At 45.7% G+C, this 16,153-nt stretch overlaps 1 protein-coding gene across 1 annotated transcript in view; it reads right to left on the bottom strand.

Annotated features, from left to right (window-relative positions):
- The window catches only part of zanl (zonadhesin, like), a 245,673-nt gene that overhangs the window by 147,734 nt on the left and 81,786 nt on the right, over positions 1-16,153 (bottom strand). The window contains exons 13-24 of the mRNA XM_072259463.1: positions 15,140-15,281; positions 14,840-15,036; positions 14,260-14,401; positions 13,579-13,820; positions 11,654-11,802; positions 10,432-10,560; positions 7,023-7,161; positions 3,443-3,584; positions 3,143-3,339; positions 2,778-2,919; positions 2,097-2,338; positions 228-376 (exon numbers count right to left, since the gene is read on the bottom strand). Of these exons, the coding sequence (XP_072115564.1) occupies positions 228-376; positions 2,097-2,338; positions 2,778-2,919; positions 3,143-3,339; positions 3,443-3,584; positions 7,023-7,161; positions 10,432-10,560; positions 11,654-11,802; positions 13,579-13,820; positions 14,260-14,401; positions 14,840-15,036; positions 15,140-15,281 (2,012 nt within the window). The remainder of the gene's footprint in view (positions 1-227; positions 377-2,096; positions 2,339-2,777; positions 2,920-3,142; positions 3,340-3,442; positions 3,585-7,022; positions 7,162-10,431; positions 10,561-11,653; positions 11,803-13,578; positions 13,821-14,259; positions 14,402-14,839; positions 15,037-15,139; positions 15,282-16,153) is intronic.

Raw genomic sequence — 16,153 nt, 5'->3', positions numbered from 1 at the left:
GAGCATTGGAGTGGCAGGAGTAGTGAACAGCCGGTTGGAAGAGGAGATGCCAGTGAACAGTGATAACGAGCATTGTCACTGACTGTGAACTGTAAATCTGACTTTGGCACTCAATAGACAAAAGAAGGTGTGGGAGTAGTGACAGTAAGATGGACAATACAACCCTACACAAACTCCTGCCGCCGAGATGTGGGCTCTGCAATACAGCAGGAGAGGGCTAGACTTACTCGCTGGTAACTTTCACATTGACATGGTGTCTGCCATCATAGCGAACTGTCAGACCAAAATCTGTCTGCAGCACCACATATCTGCCAGAAGGCTTGATGGTGACGCCAGGGATCGGCTGGATGGGAATGGTCACAGGCTCTCCATTCACCTGGAAAGCAACAGACAGAGAAAGCCATAGAGTCATTTTGTTCCAGGCCGGGGATAGACTAGTTTATCCATAGGAAAAGAGAAGAAACTGAAGGCCCTGAGGCTCAGATCGGGGTATGTCTTAGGATCCCGGTGGGTGAAATCCCAGCCATAACCCCAAGCCTAACACTAATGCAATCCCAAGACCCTGTAGGGTATTGATAATTTAAGATGCCGCAGGCCTGTTTTCCTTGTTTGCTGGTGAGATAGGCAGCATGGGAGCTGTGTAGCTTTGGTTGTTGTGAGGGCTAGACTTCATGCTGCGGGCACGCCTACTGCTGCAGTCCAGCTGAGGAGACGCCAGAGGCTGTGTGGGGTGGCACCCTTTCTCGGTTGGGGGTGCTGCCCTCCAGTGTTCAATATGTGAAATGACAGTCTGTATTGCAGCGAACTGTACTATCAATTTGTGGGAACTGTTACTGCAGGTCTTGGACTGCATATGTTCTTTTGCTTGCTATTTTGAATGTGCTACGTATGTTTTGCACTTTGGCCCCAGAGGAACACTGTTTTGCTTGGCTGTATCCACGACTGGTTGAATGATAATCCAACTTGATTTGATTTGATCCGGTACCCAGTAACATGTTGGAACAGCACTCCCACCACCATGTTTACAATCAGTAAGTGAGAACAATTAAATGAGTGAAAAATAGATTTTATTTCCAGCGTGGAAGTGATAGACAACAAAAGTATGCAGATCGTTACCACAAGCAGTATACTGTTGTGTTGGTGTGCCCTTCTGTGGACAGCATATACATAGATATCCTGGGTGATGGAGATTTTTGATGATGGATGCCACTTTCCTGCAACAGCATTTTATGTAGGTGTGCTTAATAGTTGGGAGGGGCTTACCTGTGATGGACAGGGCCTATCCACTACTTTTCCCCATTCTTCCCCATCCCTATCAGTCTTGATGAAAGGTCTCAGCCCAAAATGTCAACTGTTTATCCTCTGCATAGATTCTGCCTGACATGCTGAGTTTCTCCAGTGCTTTGTGTGTGTTACTTCAGCAGTGAGACATTTTTGGTCCACACATTGGAGTTTATTAAAATGAAGTCTGTATCGTACTGACAGGGTGCATGCTGGAAGAACTATTCCTTGAGGAATAATCTCGAAATAGGGTATCGTATTAGACCAAAATGTTGTCATAGGACTTAGGCTAACAACACTGACTGGTCAAACAAAGTTGCTATGGAAACAGCGACTATGAAGAATCCTTCTACATCTGTGTGTGGGATGGTATTCCTGAGTCTCCACCCGGGACTTGCATGACTTTTGTCTTAAGTGACACCAGCAACCAATGGATGAATGATGCTGGGACATATTCTAGGACACATCACAGCAATGTAACTTGTGGTCATTGGGTGTTTTGGGTCTTTCAACATCAGACACTCGCCCAGGTGACTCAGGAAGGGTTTAAAAGGCCCAGCAGCATTGGTCTATGGGTCACACCTCTTATTCACAGAAATCCTTAGACAAGCTCAGCAGCCTCTGGGAAGGTCCTGATGACTCTTTTCTTTGCAGCTCCCTGTAAAGCCAAGGAGAGAGTAGGTTCTGCACAGCAAGCAGCCAGCAAAACACCTCTACCCCCCATCTCTATGGGCTGTCATCGTCCCCTCCATCCCTGTGTCTCGTACTGCTCCACCAGCTCCTGGTACTTGGCTTGCAGTTTCAGATTCTCTCACCTGGACAGCCCTGTTCCTGAGTATTGACACAGTGATGTCGTAGACACTGAAGTGAACCGCTTTGACATATGACACAGTCTTCACTCCATTGCGATGCTCGTTGGCCGTGTACACGGTGAACGGGGTCAGACTGGAGTTACAGGGCTTGGCCAACACGTAAGTGCAGTTGCCCTGGAAGTTGAACTTCCTCTTGTCAAAGGAGGTGTAGTGGGGGTCTCCGGATGCGGTGCAGGTGGATGAACCTAAAGGACAGACAGTGAGAAAAACTAGTGAGTAATGTTTACACTTCTAGAGGCAGAAGAAGTGCCACAGCAGACTGCAATTGTGTGGGTGTGGGAAATCTGGTGCCAGGGTAGCGAAGTGGTCAGCGCGGAGCTATTACAGCTCCTGGCGTCAGAGTTCAGAGTTCAATCCCCACTTCCTCTGCAAGTCGTTTGTACGTCCTTCCCGGTGTGGGTTTCCTCCGGGTGGTCCGGTTTTCCCCCATAGTCTGAAAACGTACCGGATGGTGAGTTAATTGGTCATTGTAAACTCTCCGGTGATTAGGCTAGGGTTAAATCAGGTGTTACTTGACAGCGCAACTTGAAGGGCTGCAAAGGCCTATTACTCTCTGTATCCGCTGTGCAACAGAATGGAAGCAAAGATTAAACCGATCCCTCAGCAACACCCCTGACCCTGTACCTTTAGGATAACAGCCCTGGACACCACCCTTGTTGTCACAGTACTCGTCGGGGCCACAGCTGGTGTCCGTGCACTGGATGTTGTTGCTGGACAGGCACTTACACACCTGGTTACAGGCCTCAGACCAGATCACCTCCCCAGGCTGGAAACACAGAGCGATGCACATCAGAGTGTGGAAAAGGAAGGCCCATTTGAGAGACAAGAGGAGCCTGAATTTCTATAGCACCTTTATGAACACACGCTTAAAGATGATATTTATGGTCTTTCTCAGATCTGCAAGGGAGAGTGAGAATGGATTGTGCAAATACACAAGACAATGGGTTCATCACTAATTTCATTGTCATGAATGAGACCGTGGCTCTTACCTGGTAATCAGTTCCATTGTACACACAGCCGCACTGATTTCTCGAGACACACTTGTCTCCACTCTGCACAAAGCCTTTGTCACACTGACAGCCCTCGGCACACGGCTGGTCACAGAACTGAGGACGAGGCTCAAGGCAGGTGGCTGGACAGGCTGAGGCACAGGGCTGGTAGTGACTGTTGGCCGGGCATCGGAGAGCTACACAGAAAGAAAGAAATGGATGTCACAGCAGGAAGGGACACTTGACTCTAAAGCTGAAACAATCTCTGTTGGTCAGGAACTTGTTTTCTGTGCTACGTACGGCAGAAGGTTTCATTTCTCCAGGGCTCAATAGTGATGTTGTGTTGCTGACACTGAGTGACATAAGATTCCAGGGCCTCGCACAGCTGCTGCTTGTTGCCATCCAGTGCGCATATGTCGTACACACAGTCCTGGAAGAAGGTCTGGGAGAGGGAAGAGTGTATCACAGATTATGATTTGAAAATATCCCTGCATCGTCATGTTGAGAAAAAGAAATAAAAATATAAAATCACAAAGAGAAGCAGAAGCTAAAGTCAGATGTATCAGTGTTATAGTGGAGTAAAGAGAATTACAGGAACACAAGAGAGAAGCTGTCCTAAATTTATTGGAAGGGAACACTAGCAGGGATGAAGGTAGAGCAGCAATGGCTGGAATTTCTGCAAGTAATTCGGATAGCACAGGATAGATACCTTCTGAGGAAGAATTATTCTAAAAGCAGAATGATGCAACCATGGCTAACATGAGAAGTCGTAGCCAACATAAAATCTGAAGAAAGGGCATATAATAGAGCAAAAATTAGTGGGAAGCTAGAGGATTAGGAAGCTTTTAAAAACTAACAGATGACAACTAAACAGTCATAAAGAAGCAAAAGATGGAGTACGAATGTAAGCAAGCCAATAACATCAAGGAGGATAGCAAAGGTTTCTTCAGATATATGAAGTATAAAAGAGACCGAAGGATAGTTATCTGACCTTTGAAATATGATGCTGGTGAGGTAGTAATGGGGGACAAGCAAATGGTGGACAAACTTAATAAATATTTTGCATCAGTCTTCACTGTGGAAGGCACTAGCAGTAAGCCACAAGTGGGGTAGAAGTGTGTGAAGCTGCCATTATTAAAGAGATGGTGATTGGAAAACTGAAAGTTCTGGATGTAGTTAAGTCATCGTGACCAGATGGTGTACCCTAGGGTTCTGAGGGAGGCAGCTAAAGAGATTGAGGAGGCATTAGTAATGATCTTTCAAGACTCAATTGTTTCAGAGAAATGGATAATTCCAAATGTAACTCCACTCCTCATGAAGAGGGAGAGACAGAAGTAAAGAAGTTATAGGCCAGTTAGTCTGACCTCAGAGGTTGAGAAGATGTTGGTGTCAAATGCCTTCACATTTGAGTGAAGACGTGGAGTTTCGGGCTACCTGGAGTCACATAATAAAATAGGTTGTAGGCAACATGGTTTCCTGAAGAGAAAATCTCACCTGACAAATCTTTTGGAATTATTTGAAGAAATTACAAACAGCAGAGACAAAGGGGGATCAGTGGATGTGTGTATTTGGATTTTCAGAAGATCTTTGACAAGGCGCCACTCATGAGTCAGCTTATCAAGTTAAGAGCCCATGGTATTACAGGAAAGATACCAAAATGGATAAAACAGTGGTTGATTGGCAGGAGGCAAAGAGTGGGGATAAAAGGAGCCTTTTCTGTTTGACTGCCAGTGACTAGTGGAATTCCACTGGGGTCTGTGTTGGGACTGCTCCATTTAATATTATGTGTCAATCAGTTGCATGAAGGAATTGATGGCTTTGTGCCCAAGTGTGCAGATGATACAAAAAAGATGGAGGGGCAGGTAAATTTGAGGAAGCAGAGAGGCTAGAGAAGGACTTAAACAAATTAAGAAAATGGGCAAAGAAGCAGCAGATGGAATAAAGTGTTGGGAACTGTATGGTCAAGCACATTGGTAGAAAAAATAAGTGTAGACTATTTTCTGAAAAAATTCAGAAATCCGAATTGCAAAGGGACTTGGGAGTCCTCTTGCAGGATTCTGTAAATGTTAAATTGCAGGTTGGGTTGGTGATGAGGAAGGCAAATGCAATTCATTTTGAGAGGACTAGAATATAAAAGCAAGGATATACTGATGAGGGTTTATAAAGTTCTGGGGAGGGGCCTCACTTGGAGTATCTCAGAAAGGATGTGCTGACATTGGAGAGGGTTCAAAGGAAAATGATTCTGCTATTGAAAGACTTATTATATAAGATGAATTTGTTGGCCTCACTGGAATTCAGAAGAATGAGGGGTGATTTCAATGAAACCTACTGAATATTGAAAGGCCTCAATAGAGTGGATATGGTGAGGACATTTTCTAAGGTGTGTGGGGGGGGGGGTGGTTCTAAGACCAGGCCTTAGAATAGAAAGACGTCCATTTAGAGTGGGATGAGGAGAGATTCCTTTAGGCAGAGGATGGTGAATCTGTGGAATTTGTTGCCATAGGCAGCCATGGAGGCCAAGTCATTGAGTATATTTAAGGCAGAGGTTGATAAACTCTTGATTAGTCAAGGTATGATGGGATATGGGGAGAAGGCAGGAATCTAGGGCTGAGAGAGAAATGGACCATGTCCAAACACTCAATGGGCCAAATGGCCTAATTCTGCTCCTATATCTTATGGTCTTACACAAATATTAAAAAAATTGGAATATATTCCAGAGAGACATCAGCAGCTTTGTTGTAAGGTAGAAAATAATCTACAGCAAAATCCAAAGATAAGCATTCTTTGTGGAGTATATCCTTTGCAGGAGGAGCAATAAACTCCTTTACTATAACAGCATTATGGGTAATCAACTATTTCAAATTCACCACAACGGGGAACTTGGGGCATCAGTGTTAAGGGTCATCAAGAGACAAAGCCTTTGACAAGGACAGGATTCATTTCCCAGAGTCTGCTCCCACTTCTGTCCTCAGCTTCTAACCAATGGCATTCTGGACTGAGTGTTTGGACTGGCTCTACGGCCTGAAGTTAACGATTGACAGAGCTGTAGATTGATCTGAACTGAGCTGAACAGACATGGCTGGACTGGTTTGATGCTTTGTGGTTTGTTGTTTTGTATTCTGTATTTTTCACTGCTGTTTGCACAATTTGTTCTGTTTTTGGCGCATTGGGGATTCGATGTTTTTCTTTGAACGTGGTCCATGGTTTTCTTTCTTTCTTTCGTGGCTGTCTCTGGGAAGACAATTCTCAGGGCTGTATACTTTGATAATAAATATACTTTGAATCTTTAATGCTCAACACTTGGCTAGACTGACCCTCCAGTTCTGAATCCTGGGGCAGAGTATTTTTTTATTCAGGAACTTATCAAACAGGTCAACAAAGTTCAAAGTTACTTTTATTATCAAAGTACATATATGTCACCGTGTACAAGCCTGAGATTCATTTTCTTGTGGGCATACTCAGCAAACCTATAGAATAGTAACTCTAACAGGATCAATGAAAGATCAACCAGAGTGCAGAAGACAAGTGCCAATATAAATAAACAGCAATAAGTAATGAAGCTTTTTTCCTTAAGAGATAAGGAATTCTTAAAGTGAGCTCATTGACTGTGGGAACATTTCTATGATGGGGCAAGTGAGTGTAGTTATCCCCTGTTGTTTAAGTGCCAGATGGTTAAGGAGTAATAACTGTTCCTGAACCTGGTGGTGAGAGTCCTGAAGCTCTTGTACCTTCTACCTGATGGCAGTAGTGAGAGGAGAAAGGGGCCTGGGTGGTGGGGGTCCCTGATAATTGATGCTGCTTTCCTACAACAGCATTTCATGAATGAGGTGGTGGAGAAGGCAAAGAGTAGAGAGGAAGTGACAGGAAAATGGAGACTCACCATTGGGTCAATCTTGTAGTGACAGGCAGCAAATGGGCCAAGATGATCTAACAACATCCCACAGTAGGAGGGTCCTTCGTAGGTGTCACGTTCAGCCTCAGAGCACTGTGGGGTCACCTCGGTATCTGTCAAGGTACAGCTGAGAAAAAGAGGGTTGGGGGTTGAGGGTGAAGGAGAGAGAAAAGGTGATTAATGTTTATTTCATATTATGGAAAAATGACAAATTCTACTTTGTTGGCAGCCTCTGGTCAGAATTTTTATTTCCCAAACCTTTTACATCCTGATCAGTTCATGAAAAGAGAGGGCCAGATCAATGTGGTCAGATCAGGTGACAATGAATTTTATGCAGAGAGATCATGAAACACAAGACAGATAATTATTGCACAGCCGCACATAATTACACCCTAACCCTAAATCCAGGCCTTCACACCCCTACACAGTCTGCCCCACACACCCCACAAACTTTTGGCTACATATCACACATACTCTGGCTACACCCCCACAAACCCTGGCCCACCTCACCACCACAATCTGCCACCTACCCACCCCAACAAACCCTGGCCCACACTCCCCCACAATGTGGCAGGGTCGCATGACACTGAATCTCTAGTAATGAGATCGAGAAACAATAGGGAGAATCCTCCCATTTTTATGCACAATTACAATCTAACCCTAATGCATGATTGGATTTATAAATGAATCAGGAGATTTCCTTCATTAGCAAAAGCCTTTTGTTCTAATAGGAAAGCCAACTTGACCTGTCAGACACCTTGTCTATCTGAAATGGTTTGCTGGATTACAGCTGAACTTTGAACTAAGCAACAGCTTTGACTTTTCCTGATTCTCAGGGGTCTCAAGCAAGAAGCTACAGATTCCTTCCTGGATAGTTTTCCTAAATTGTACGAACAAGCCTTGGGCCAAGTGACGGCCAACATGTCCGTCTTTGCATTCAGTGCGATATTTTTTGTTGGCACTTGAAAGCAAAATAAATAATCCTTTCTGTAAAAATGCAATATTCTTCGATCTGAGTTTAGGTCTCCCTCATTCACAGAAGTAACTCCTTTCACTTTGGAAAACTTGCTGAACCCACTACCTCAGTGGATCATTAAATCCAATCTGCTGTACAGTAACAAAACACAGAGAGGTACTATTAAAAACGCTGCATTACTTAATCATCAAGTCTGGAGAAATAACACTGGACAACAAACTTTTTCGAAAGTATTGCTTCCTCATTTTTTTTGTTCATGATAGACCACTTGAAACTGAACACAGATGTCTTGTATCACAGACCTCCAAAAGGAGCACAAGCTTGCTGTTGGATTTGGGGGCTTCCTTGCTTCAACTGACCTGGAGAGCTATGTTGGCTGGAGTCAAGGCTTTATGCTTTGGCTCTTGGTAGGGTCAGCCAGCCCAAGCAGATCAAAGGGTAGAGGCCAGAATAAGAGTGGCCCACCAATCCTCCAGGCTTGGGGGTTCAGCTCAGGGCTAACAGCCCTGACTGATAAAACAACATTGTTATGGAAACAGCAGTGAAGAATCTTTCTACATTGGAGTGTGATGGTATTCCTGAGTCTCCACCTGGGACTTGTGTGACCGACAGTAGTGAAAACAGAGAGGAAGCTTCTGACATGATGAAGGAAGCCCTGAACACCACCAGCGATGGAGGACCTTCATTGCTGCCCCAAATGTCAGTGGTGAATAGGCTGTAAGTATGTAATTATAATAAAGGAAATTGGAGAAACAAGAAATTAACTTTTATTGAATATGATAGGTTTAACTGCATTACAGTGCTGATGTTTTGCAATAGCTCTGAGTTAAAAACGTTTTGTTGATGATTTTCATTTGTACTTAGTGCTGCGGCTTCTCATTGAAAAGTCCAGCAATAATCACCAGCATTTATGGATTCCAGTTACCCTGACACCATTTCACCATAACTGCAATTTTCTGGAGAAACCTTTCACCATGCTCGTCACTTACAGTGCCAAGATTTGCAGGGAAGAAATCTAAATGGGAACTCAGTAAATGAATCTTTGGTGACATGTTGCACTTGAAGCATGTTGTTAACTAGCTGCACATCGTTTGGTGCCCTTCAGTTGCTGAATATCCCTGAATGCCTTCTAAGCAATTTTCTCCAGTTCCACTAGAAGTTCTTCAAATTGCCTGTCATTGATGACCCATTTGATTTGTGGATCAACAAAAATGCCTTCCTTAATCTTGACGTCAGTTATTCTGACTTGAATTGCAAATTGAAATAGCAAATATAGACTGTTTCAAAAAAAAAGGTGAGTGCTTGGAAAATGTCATAGTGACTTTCATGATCAGCAGCTCAAAATCCAATAGATACAGACAAAAGTATTGAGGAAGGGAAATCTTTGTTGTCGAGTGTCATTGATCATTGCGTGAATGTTTCGCACATTAGCCCGTACTCCATGGCACAGTATAGAGCTCCAAAAAGGAGATCATTTTTGATAATCTGAAGAGCTAAAGATGGTGCTAGAGGTTTTTATGGACCTGGGCGACTTTTTCCAGTTTGTTGGTGAAACAGTCTGAATCTCCTGTGTGCATGTCTCTTTTTGCTTTTTCAAGGTGGCTGGGGTCCTGTCAGTGGCCATGATCTACAGGTGCACCTAATGACATTTTTCACAGCTGATGGGTTCTTGCTCTCGATAGTTGCTGAGCAGTCTGGAGTTTCGTGATCTCCAGGAGTGGCCTGAAGACGTGTGCCCTTGGGGTGCGGCCCTGTGGGCGACCCGATTCCTCGTTGATGTCGCCAATGGAAGCGTCACAGGAGATTGAAACATCGAGACAGCTGTTGGAGGCCTCTGCACTCGATTGATCTCTTTCTCGATGGTGAGAGAGAGTCTGCTGATTCTCAAGTCAGGGGAGCACGAATAAGTGATGCTGCAGTAACATCGAAAAAGCAAGCTGTTGGCCTCCCCTCCTGCTGTGGGAGGATGATCTCACTCTCTCCCTCATTATTGAGAGAGAGGGTCTGTTTGAGATGTCCAGATGTTGAGATGGACAGTAGTTTTTGATGGACTTTAGATGATGGTCTCTGGGAGCTTGCTATTATTTACATGGTAGGTGGTGGGGTCTGATGTTTTTGCTGGAATGTGAGGGGAGGGGGAAGGGGGGAGATGTTTGATGCATTTGCTGCTACTTGTGTTTGGGAGGTGGGGGGGGAAGGTTTGGGGCTCTAATATTTTTCTGTCATTCATTCTTTGTTTTTTTCCTCTCTGTTTTGCGGATGTCTGTGGAGAGTAAGAGTTTCAGGTTGTATACTGTATACTATCTCTGATATTAAATTGAGCTATTGAACCATTGAATTCCCCCACTCCTTCCCGTGATTCTCTGGGGAAATATCAATGATTTGGGGAACAAGTCCTTTGCCTCCCTATTTCCCACTTACTTCTGGTCCACGTTCCAACTGTTGCCGAAGTCATTGACTCTCTTCACCACCTGTCCCTCGGGAGTTCTGAAATCATCGCCGGGGATCCCGTTGTAGTCACCGCACAGGCCGCACAACTGACCGGAGTAGCTGGACGGGGGAGAGGGAGTGAGATGAGAACGGTAGTATGCAGGGGTTGCACAACAGATGATCCTGAGCATTGGAATATAGTGGGATGGGGAAGCACTGAGTCTGAGCTGGGAACAGTGGGAGAAGTCATGAGAGTGGGTATTAGCACACAGGGAGCCCCAATGGGTGCAGAATGTGAGGCTTTGAACAGGTTACCTGGTGTTCCTTTCTTTCATAGCTGTCCGTGGGGAAGATAAATCTCAGAGTTGTATATTGTATGCACTTTGAATCCTTTAAATTGCCTCTGGTCTGAAATTATCTTCTGTGTTAGGAGATGTCAGGGACAGAGAGGACACAGAGCTGTGAGTGTGGTGTTGGGCATAATACGGTTAGCATGAAAATGGCAGCGGTAGGCACTGGGAGAAATCAGCAGGTGGTTTCAGACATGGACACACACGATTCTGACTCACGGTGGGAAAATGGTGCTGTGTGTGATGGGCAGATGGAGACCGGTTCCCAATGGGGATGTGGGGTGATGCGTTGTGATAATCAGGAATGGTGAGGCTTGGAGAGGAGGGAACAGGAGGATTGCAGAGGAAATCGTGAGCCATGTGACTGTCAGAGGTAAATGTTTTGACACAGAGAGTGCTGGGGTGATGGCAGAGGCAGATTCATCGAGGACATTTAAGAGACTCTTAGATAGGCACATGGATGCTAGAAAAAAGGGCTATGTAGGAGGGAGGTGTAAGATTGATCTTGGAGTAGGCTAAAAGGTTGTCACAATATCATGCCCTGAAGGACCTGTATTGTGCTGTAGTGCTCTCAGTTCTATGTAATTGTGAGCACTGCTCGGATGTACTGAGCATCAGAGTGGCAGGAGTAGTGAACAGCCGGTTGGACGAGGAGGTGCCAGTGAACATGGATAAGGAACACACAGGAGCATTGGCACTGGGTGGAAACTGGTGAATGTGGTGTAAACACTGATTTTGGCATTCAATGGACAGAGAAAAGCGCAGGAAGGTGACAGTGAGATGGAGACGACAATGCAACCCTACTCAGTCACGTACTGGCGAAATGTGGGCTCCGCAATACGGCAGGAGAGGGCTGGACTTACTCGCTGGTAACTTTCACATCAACGTGGTGCCTGCCGTCATAGCGAACCGTCAGACCAAAATCTGTCTGCAGCACCACATATCTGCCAGAAGGCTTGATGGTGACTCCATGGATCGGGTGGATGGGAATGGTCACAGGCTCTCCATTCACCTGGAAGGCCACAGACAGAGAAAGCCACAGAGTCATTCAGTTCCAGGCCGGGGATAGACTACAGTTTATCCATAGGAAAAGAGACGAGACTGAAGGCCCTGAAACACGGACCAGGGTATGTCTCAGGATATGGGTGTGTCAAATCCCAGCCATAACCCCAATCCTAACGCTAATGCAATTTGCAAGACCCTGTTGGGCATTGATAATTTAAGATGCCGCAAGCCTGTTTACCTTGTTTGATAGAGAGAATGGCAGTTTGGGAGCTGCATAGCCTCGGCTGTAGTGAGGACTAGGCCTCAGGCTGTGGGCTTGCCTGCTGCCACTGTCCAGGTGAGGAGACACTGGAGGTGGTGTAACATGCTGCCTGTGTTCAGTTGGGGCTAGCTTCTCCCATTGATGCTGCCCTCCAGTGTTCGTTTTGTGGAATCACAGGCTGTGTGGCAGGCAACTGTACTATCAATACGCAGGACATGTCGCTGAAGGGTCTTGGACTGTATAAGTGTCTGTTTTTGTGTGGCTATGTTTATTTTGCTCGCTATTTTGAATGCGTTGTGCATGTTTTGTACGCTGGCCCCAGAGGAGCACTGTTTTGTTTTGCTCTAACCACCAATGGTTACATTAAATTTGATTTAATTTAATTTAATTGATAATTAAATTTGACTTGGTTTGATCCGGTGCTCAGTGACATGTTGGAACTGCCCTTCTACCATCATATTTAGCAATTAGTAAATGAGAATAATTAAATGAGTGAAAACTAGATTTTATTCTAAGGGTGGGTTGTCAGACAACAAACAGATTTTTGCAGTGACCAGTATTCTGTTGTGTTGGTGTGCCCTTTGTTGGAAAGTACACACATACATATACTGGGTGATTGGGGTCTTTGATGATGAATGCCACTTTCCTGCCACAGTGTTGTATTTAGATTTGCTCAGTAGTTGGGAGGGCTTTACCTGTGATGGATTGGGCTGTATCCACTACTCTCCCCCTTTTTTCCTTTCTAGTCCTGATGGAAGCTCTCAGCCTGAAATGTCAATTGTTTCTCCCTCTCCATAGATTCTGCCTGACTTGCTGAGTTTCTCCAGTGCTTTGCATGTGTTAGCAGTGAGACATTTTTGGTCCACACATTGGAGTTTATTAGAATGAAGTCTGATCTTACTAACAGGGTACGTGCTGGAAGAACTACCCTTTGACGGATAATCTTGTTTCATATCGGATTACATCCTGGTGGAGGTATATCACCTTCAAGAGGACCAAAACCTTCTCATAAGGTTTAGAGGCTTGCGTGCCTCGATGACCTGGAGAGCTATATTGGCTGGAGTCAGAGCTTTACGCCGTGGTCTTGGTAGGATCACCCATACCAAACAGGTCAAAGGGTAGAGGCCAGACTAAGAGTGGTCCACCGGTCCTCCTGGTTCAGGGGTTCAGCTCAGGGCTAACAACTCTGACACGAAAAATAAAATTATTACAGAAACAGTAGTGAAGAACCCTTCTACATCAGCGTGCAATAGTGTTCTTGACCCAGCAGCATTGATCTATGGGTCACACCTCTTATTCAAAGAAATCCTTAGACAAGCTCAGCAGCCTCTGGGATGGTCCTGATGGCTCTTTTCTTTGCAGCTCCCTGAAAAGTCAAGGAGAGAGTAGGTTCTACACAGCAAGCAGCCAGCAAAACCTCTACCCCCCACCTCTATGGGCTCTCATCGTCCCCTCCATCCCCGTGTCTGGTACCGCTCCGCCAGCTCCTGGTATTTGGCTTGCAGTTTCAGCTTCTCTCACCTGGACGGCCCTGTTCCTGAGTATTGACACAGTGATGTCGTAGACACTGATGTGAACCGCTTTGACATACGACACAGTCTTCACTCTGTTGCGATGCTCGTTGGCCGTGTACACGGTGAACGGGGTCAGGCTGGAGTTACAGGGCTTGGCCAACACGTAAGTGCAGTTGCCCTGGAAGTTGAACTTCCTCTTGTCAAAGGAGGTGTAGTGGGGGTCTCCGGATGCGGTGCAGGTGGATGAACCTAAAGGACAGACAGTGAGGGAAACGAGTGAGTAAAGTTCACACTTTTAGAGGCAGAAGAATTGCCACAGCAGACTGCAACTGTGTGGGTGTGGGATATCTGGTGCTGTGGTAGCGAAGTGGTTAGCATGGAGCTATTACAGCTCTTGGTGTCAGAGTTCAGAGTTCAATCCCCACTTCCTCTGCAAGTCGTTTGTACGTCCTTCCCGGTGTGGGTTTCCTCCGGGTGGTCTGGTTTTCCCCCATAGTCTGAAAACGTACCGGATGGCGGGTTAATTGGTCATTGTAAACCCTCCGGTGATTAGGCTAGGGTTAAATCAGGTGTTACTTGACAGCGCAACTTGAAGGGCTGCAAAGGCCTATTACTCTCTGTATCCGCTGTGCAACAGAATGGAAGCAAAGATTAAACCAATCCCTCAGCAACACCCCTGAGCTTTTACCTTTAGGATAACAGCCCTGGACACCACCCTTGTTGTCACAGTACTCGTCGGGGCCACAGCTGGTGTCCGTACACTGGATGTTGTTGCTGGACAGGCACTTACACACCTGGTTACAGGCCTCAGACCAGATCACCTCCCCAGGCTGGAAACACAGAGAGATGCACATCAGAGTGTGGAAAAGGAAGACCTATCTCGGTACTCGGTGTCGGAGAGCTGCTCAGAGCTCGAAGTTTTCGGATGACTCAGAGTCGGATTGTGGTCGGCATTGCAGAGAGAGTTTTTCTTCCTTCTCCCGTCTGCGTGAGATGTGGGACATTTGAGAAACTTTGAACTTTACTGTGCTCATGGACTTCTTCATCAAGTTATGGTATTGTTACACTGTTTGTAACTATATGTTATAATTATGTGGTTTTGTCAGTTTTTTCAGTCTTGGTTTATCCTGTGCTTTGTGATATCACACTGGAGGAAATAATGTATCATTTCTTAATGCATGCATTACTAAATGACAATAAAAGAGGACTACATGTCTTCATAATCATCATCATAATTTCAGAGCCTGACGCAAGAACGCTGATATTACCTGGTAATAGGTTCCATTGTACATACAGCCACACTGATTTCTCAAGACACACTTGTCTCCACTCTGCACAAAGCCTTTGTCACACTGACAGCCCTCAGCACACGGCTGGTCACAGAGCTGAGGACGAGGCTCAAGGCAGGTGGCTGGACAGGCTGAGGCACAGGGCTGGTAGTGACTGTTGGCCGGGCACCGGAGAGCTACACAGAAAGAAAGAAAAGGATGTCACAGCAGGAACGGACACTTGGCTCTGAAACTGAAACAAACTCCATCGGTCAGGAACTTGTTTTCTGTGCTACGTACGGCAGAAGGTTTCATTTCTCCAGGGCTCAATAGTGACGTTGCGTTGCTGACACTGAGTGACATAAGATTCCAGGGCCTCGCACAGCTGCTGCTTGTTGCCGTCCAGTGCGCACATGTCGTACACACAGTCCTGGAAGAAGGCCTGGGAGAGGGAAGAATTGGATCACAGATTAAGATGCTATTGAGTTTGGGCACTATTTTGACTTAATAGGACAGAATGAGAAGTGCGGAATTTAAACTTGAAAAGAACAGTCAAAAGAATGGATCCTTTTATAAATTTCGAACAGTTCATGTGGATCTGTTATCGTTTGTTCATTATGTGCCATGTCGTATGGCGTGGGTGATCAAGGTCTTTCCATGACCATGATTGTTCTTGGCAAATCTTTTGACAGAAGTGGTTTGCCATTGCCTTCTGGGCAGTGACTTTACAAGACGGGTGACTCCAGCCACTATCAATACTCTTCAGAGATTGTCTGCCTGGCGTCAGTGGTTGCATAACCAGGAGTTGTGATATGCACCAGTTGCTCATACGACCATCCATCACCTGCTGCCTATGGCTTCACATGAAGCTGGTCAAGGTGGGATGGGGAGGTGCTAAGCAGGTGCTACACCTTGCCCAAGGGTGACCGGCAGGATAGGAGAGCTAAGGAGCGCCTTACACCTCCTTTGTGAAAGACATTCTCCACCTCGATACCCAAGGATCTGTTTTTTTGTAACTTGATTAATCTACAACCAAATCGACGGGCAGGGCCCAGGGCTGAGAGGTTATCAAAGTTGTAAGGCCCAAGTCCAAGAGCAGAGAATGAATGACCCGAGCTTTGGGCGACTTAAGCACTGGGCTACAATGAAAAGATCAAGGTGTTGGGGCTGAAGGCGAGGGTCATGCTGGTTCAGCTCGCTGCCCTGTGAGGTTTACTCGTCTCTGCACTGAACTGAGGCTGCGGCCTGCAACAAACAGGCTTCCGAATCAGCTGCAGTGATGCCTGGTTGTGTACTTCAGTTCAGAGCACTATT

This window comes from Mobula birostris, chromosome 5 (assembly GCF_030028105.1).
Source record: "Mobula birostris isolate sMobBir1 chromosome 5, sMobBir1.hap1, whole genome shotgun sequence".
Classification (NCBI taxonomy): Eukaryota; Metazoa; Chordata; class Chondrichthyes; order Myliobatiformes; family Myliobatidae; genus Mobula; species Mobula birostris.
This window is presented reverse-complemented; position numbering and strand designations above follow the sequence as displayed.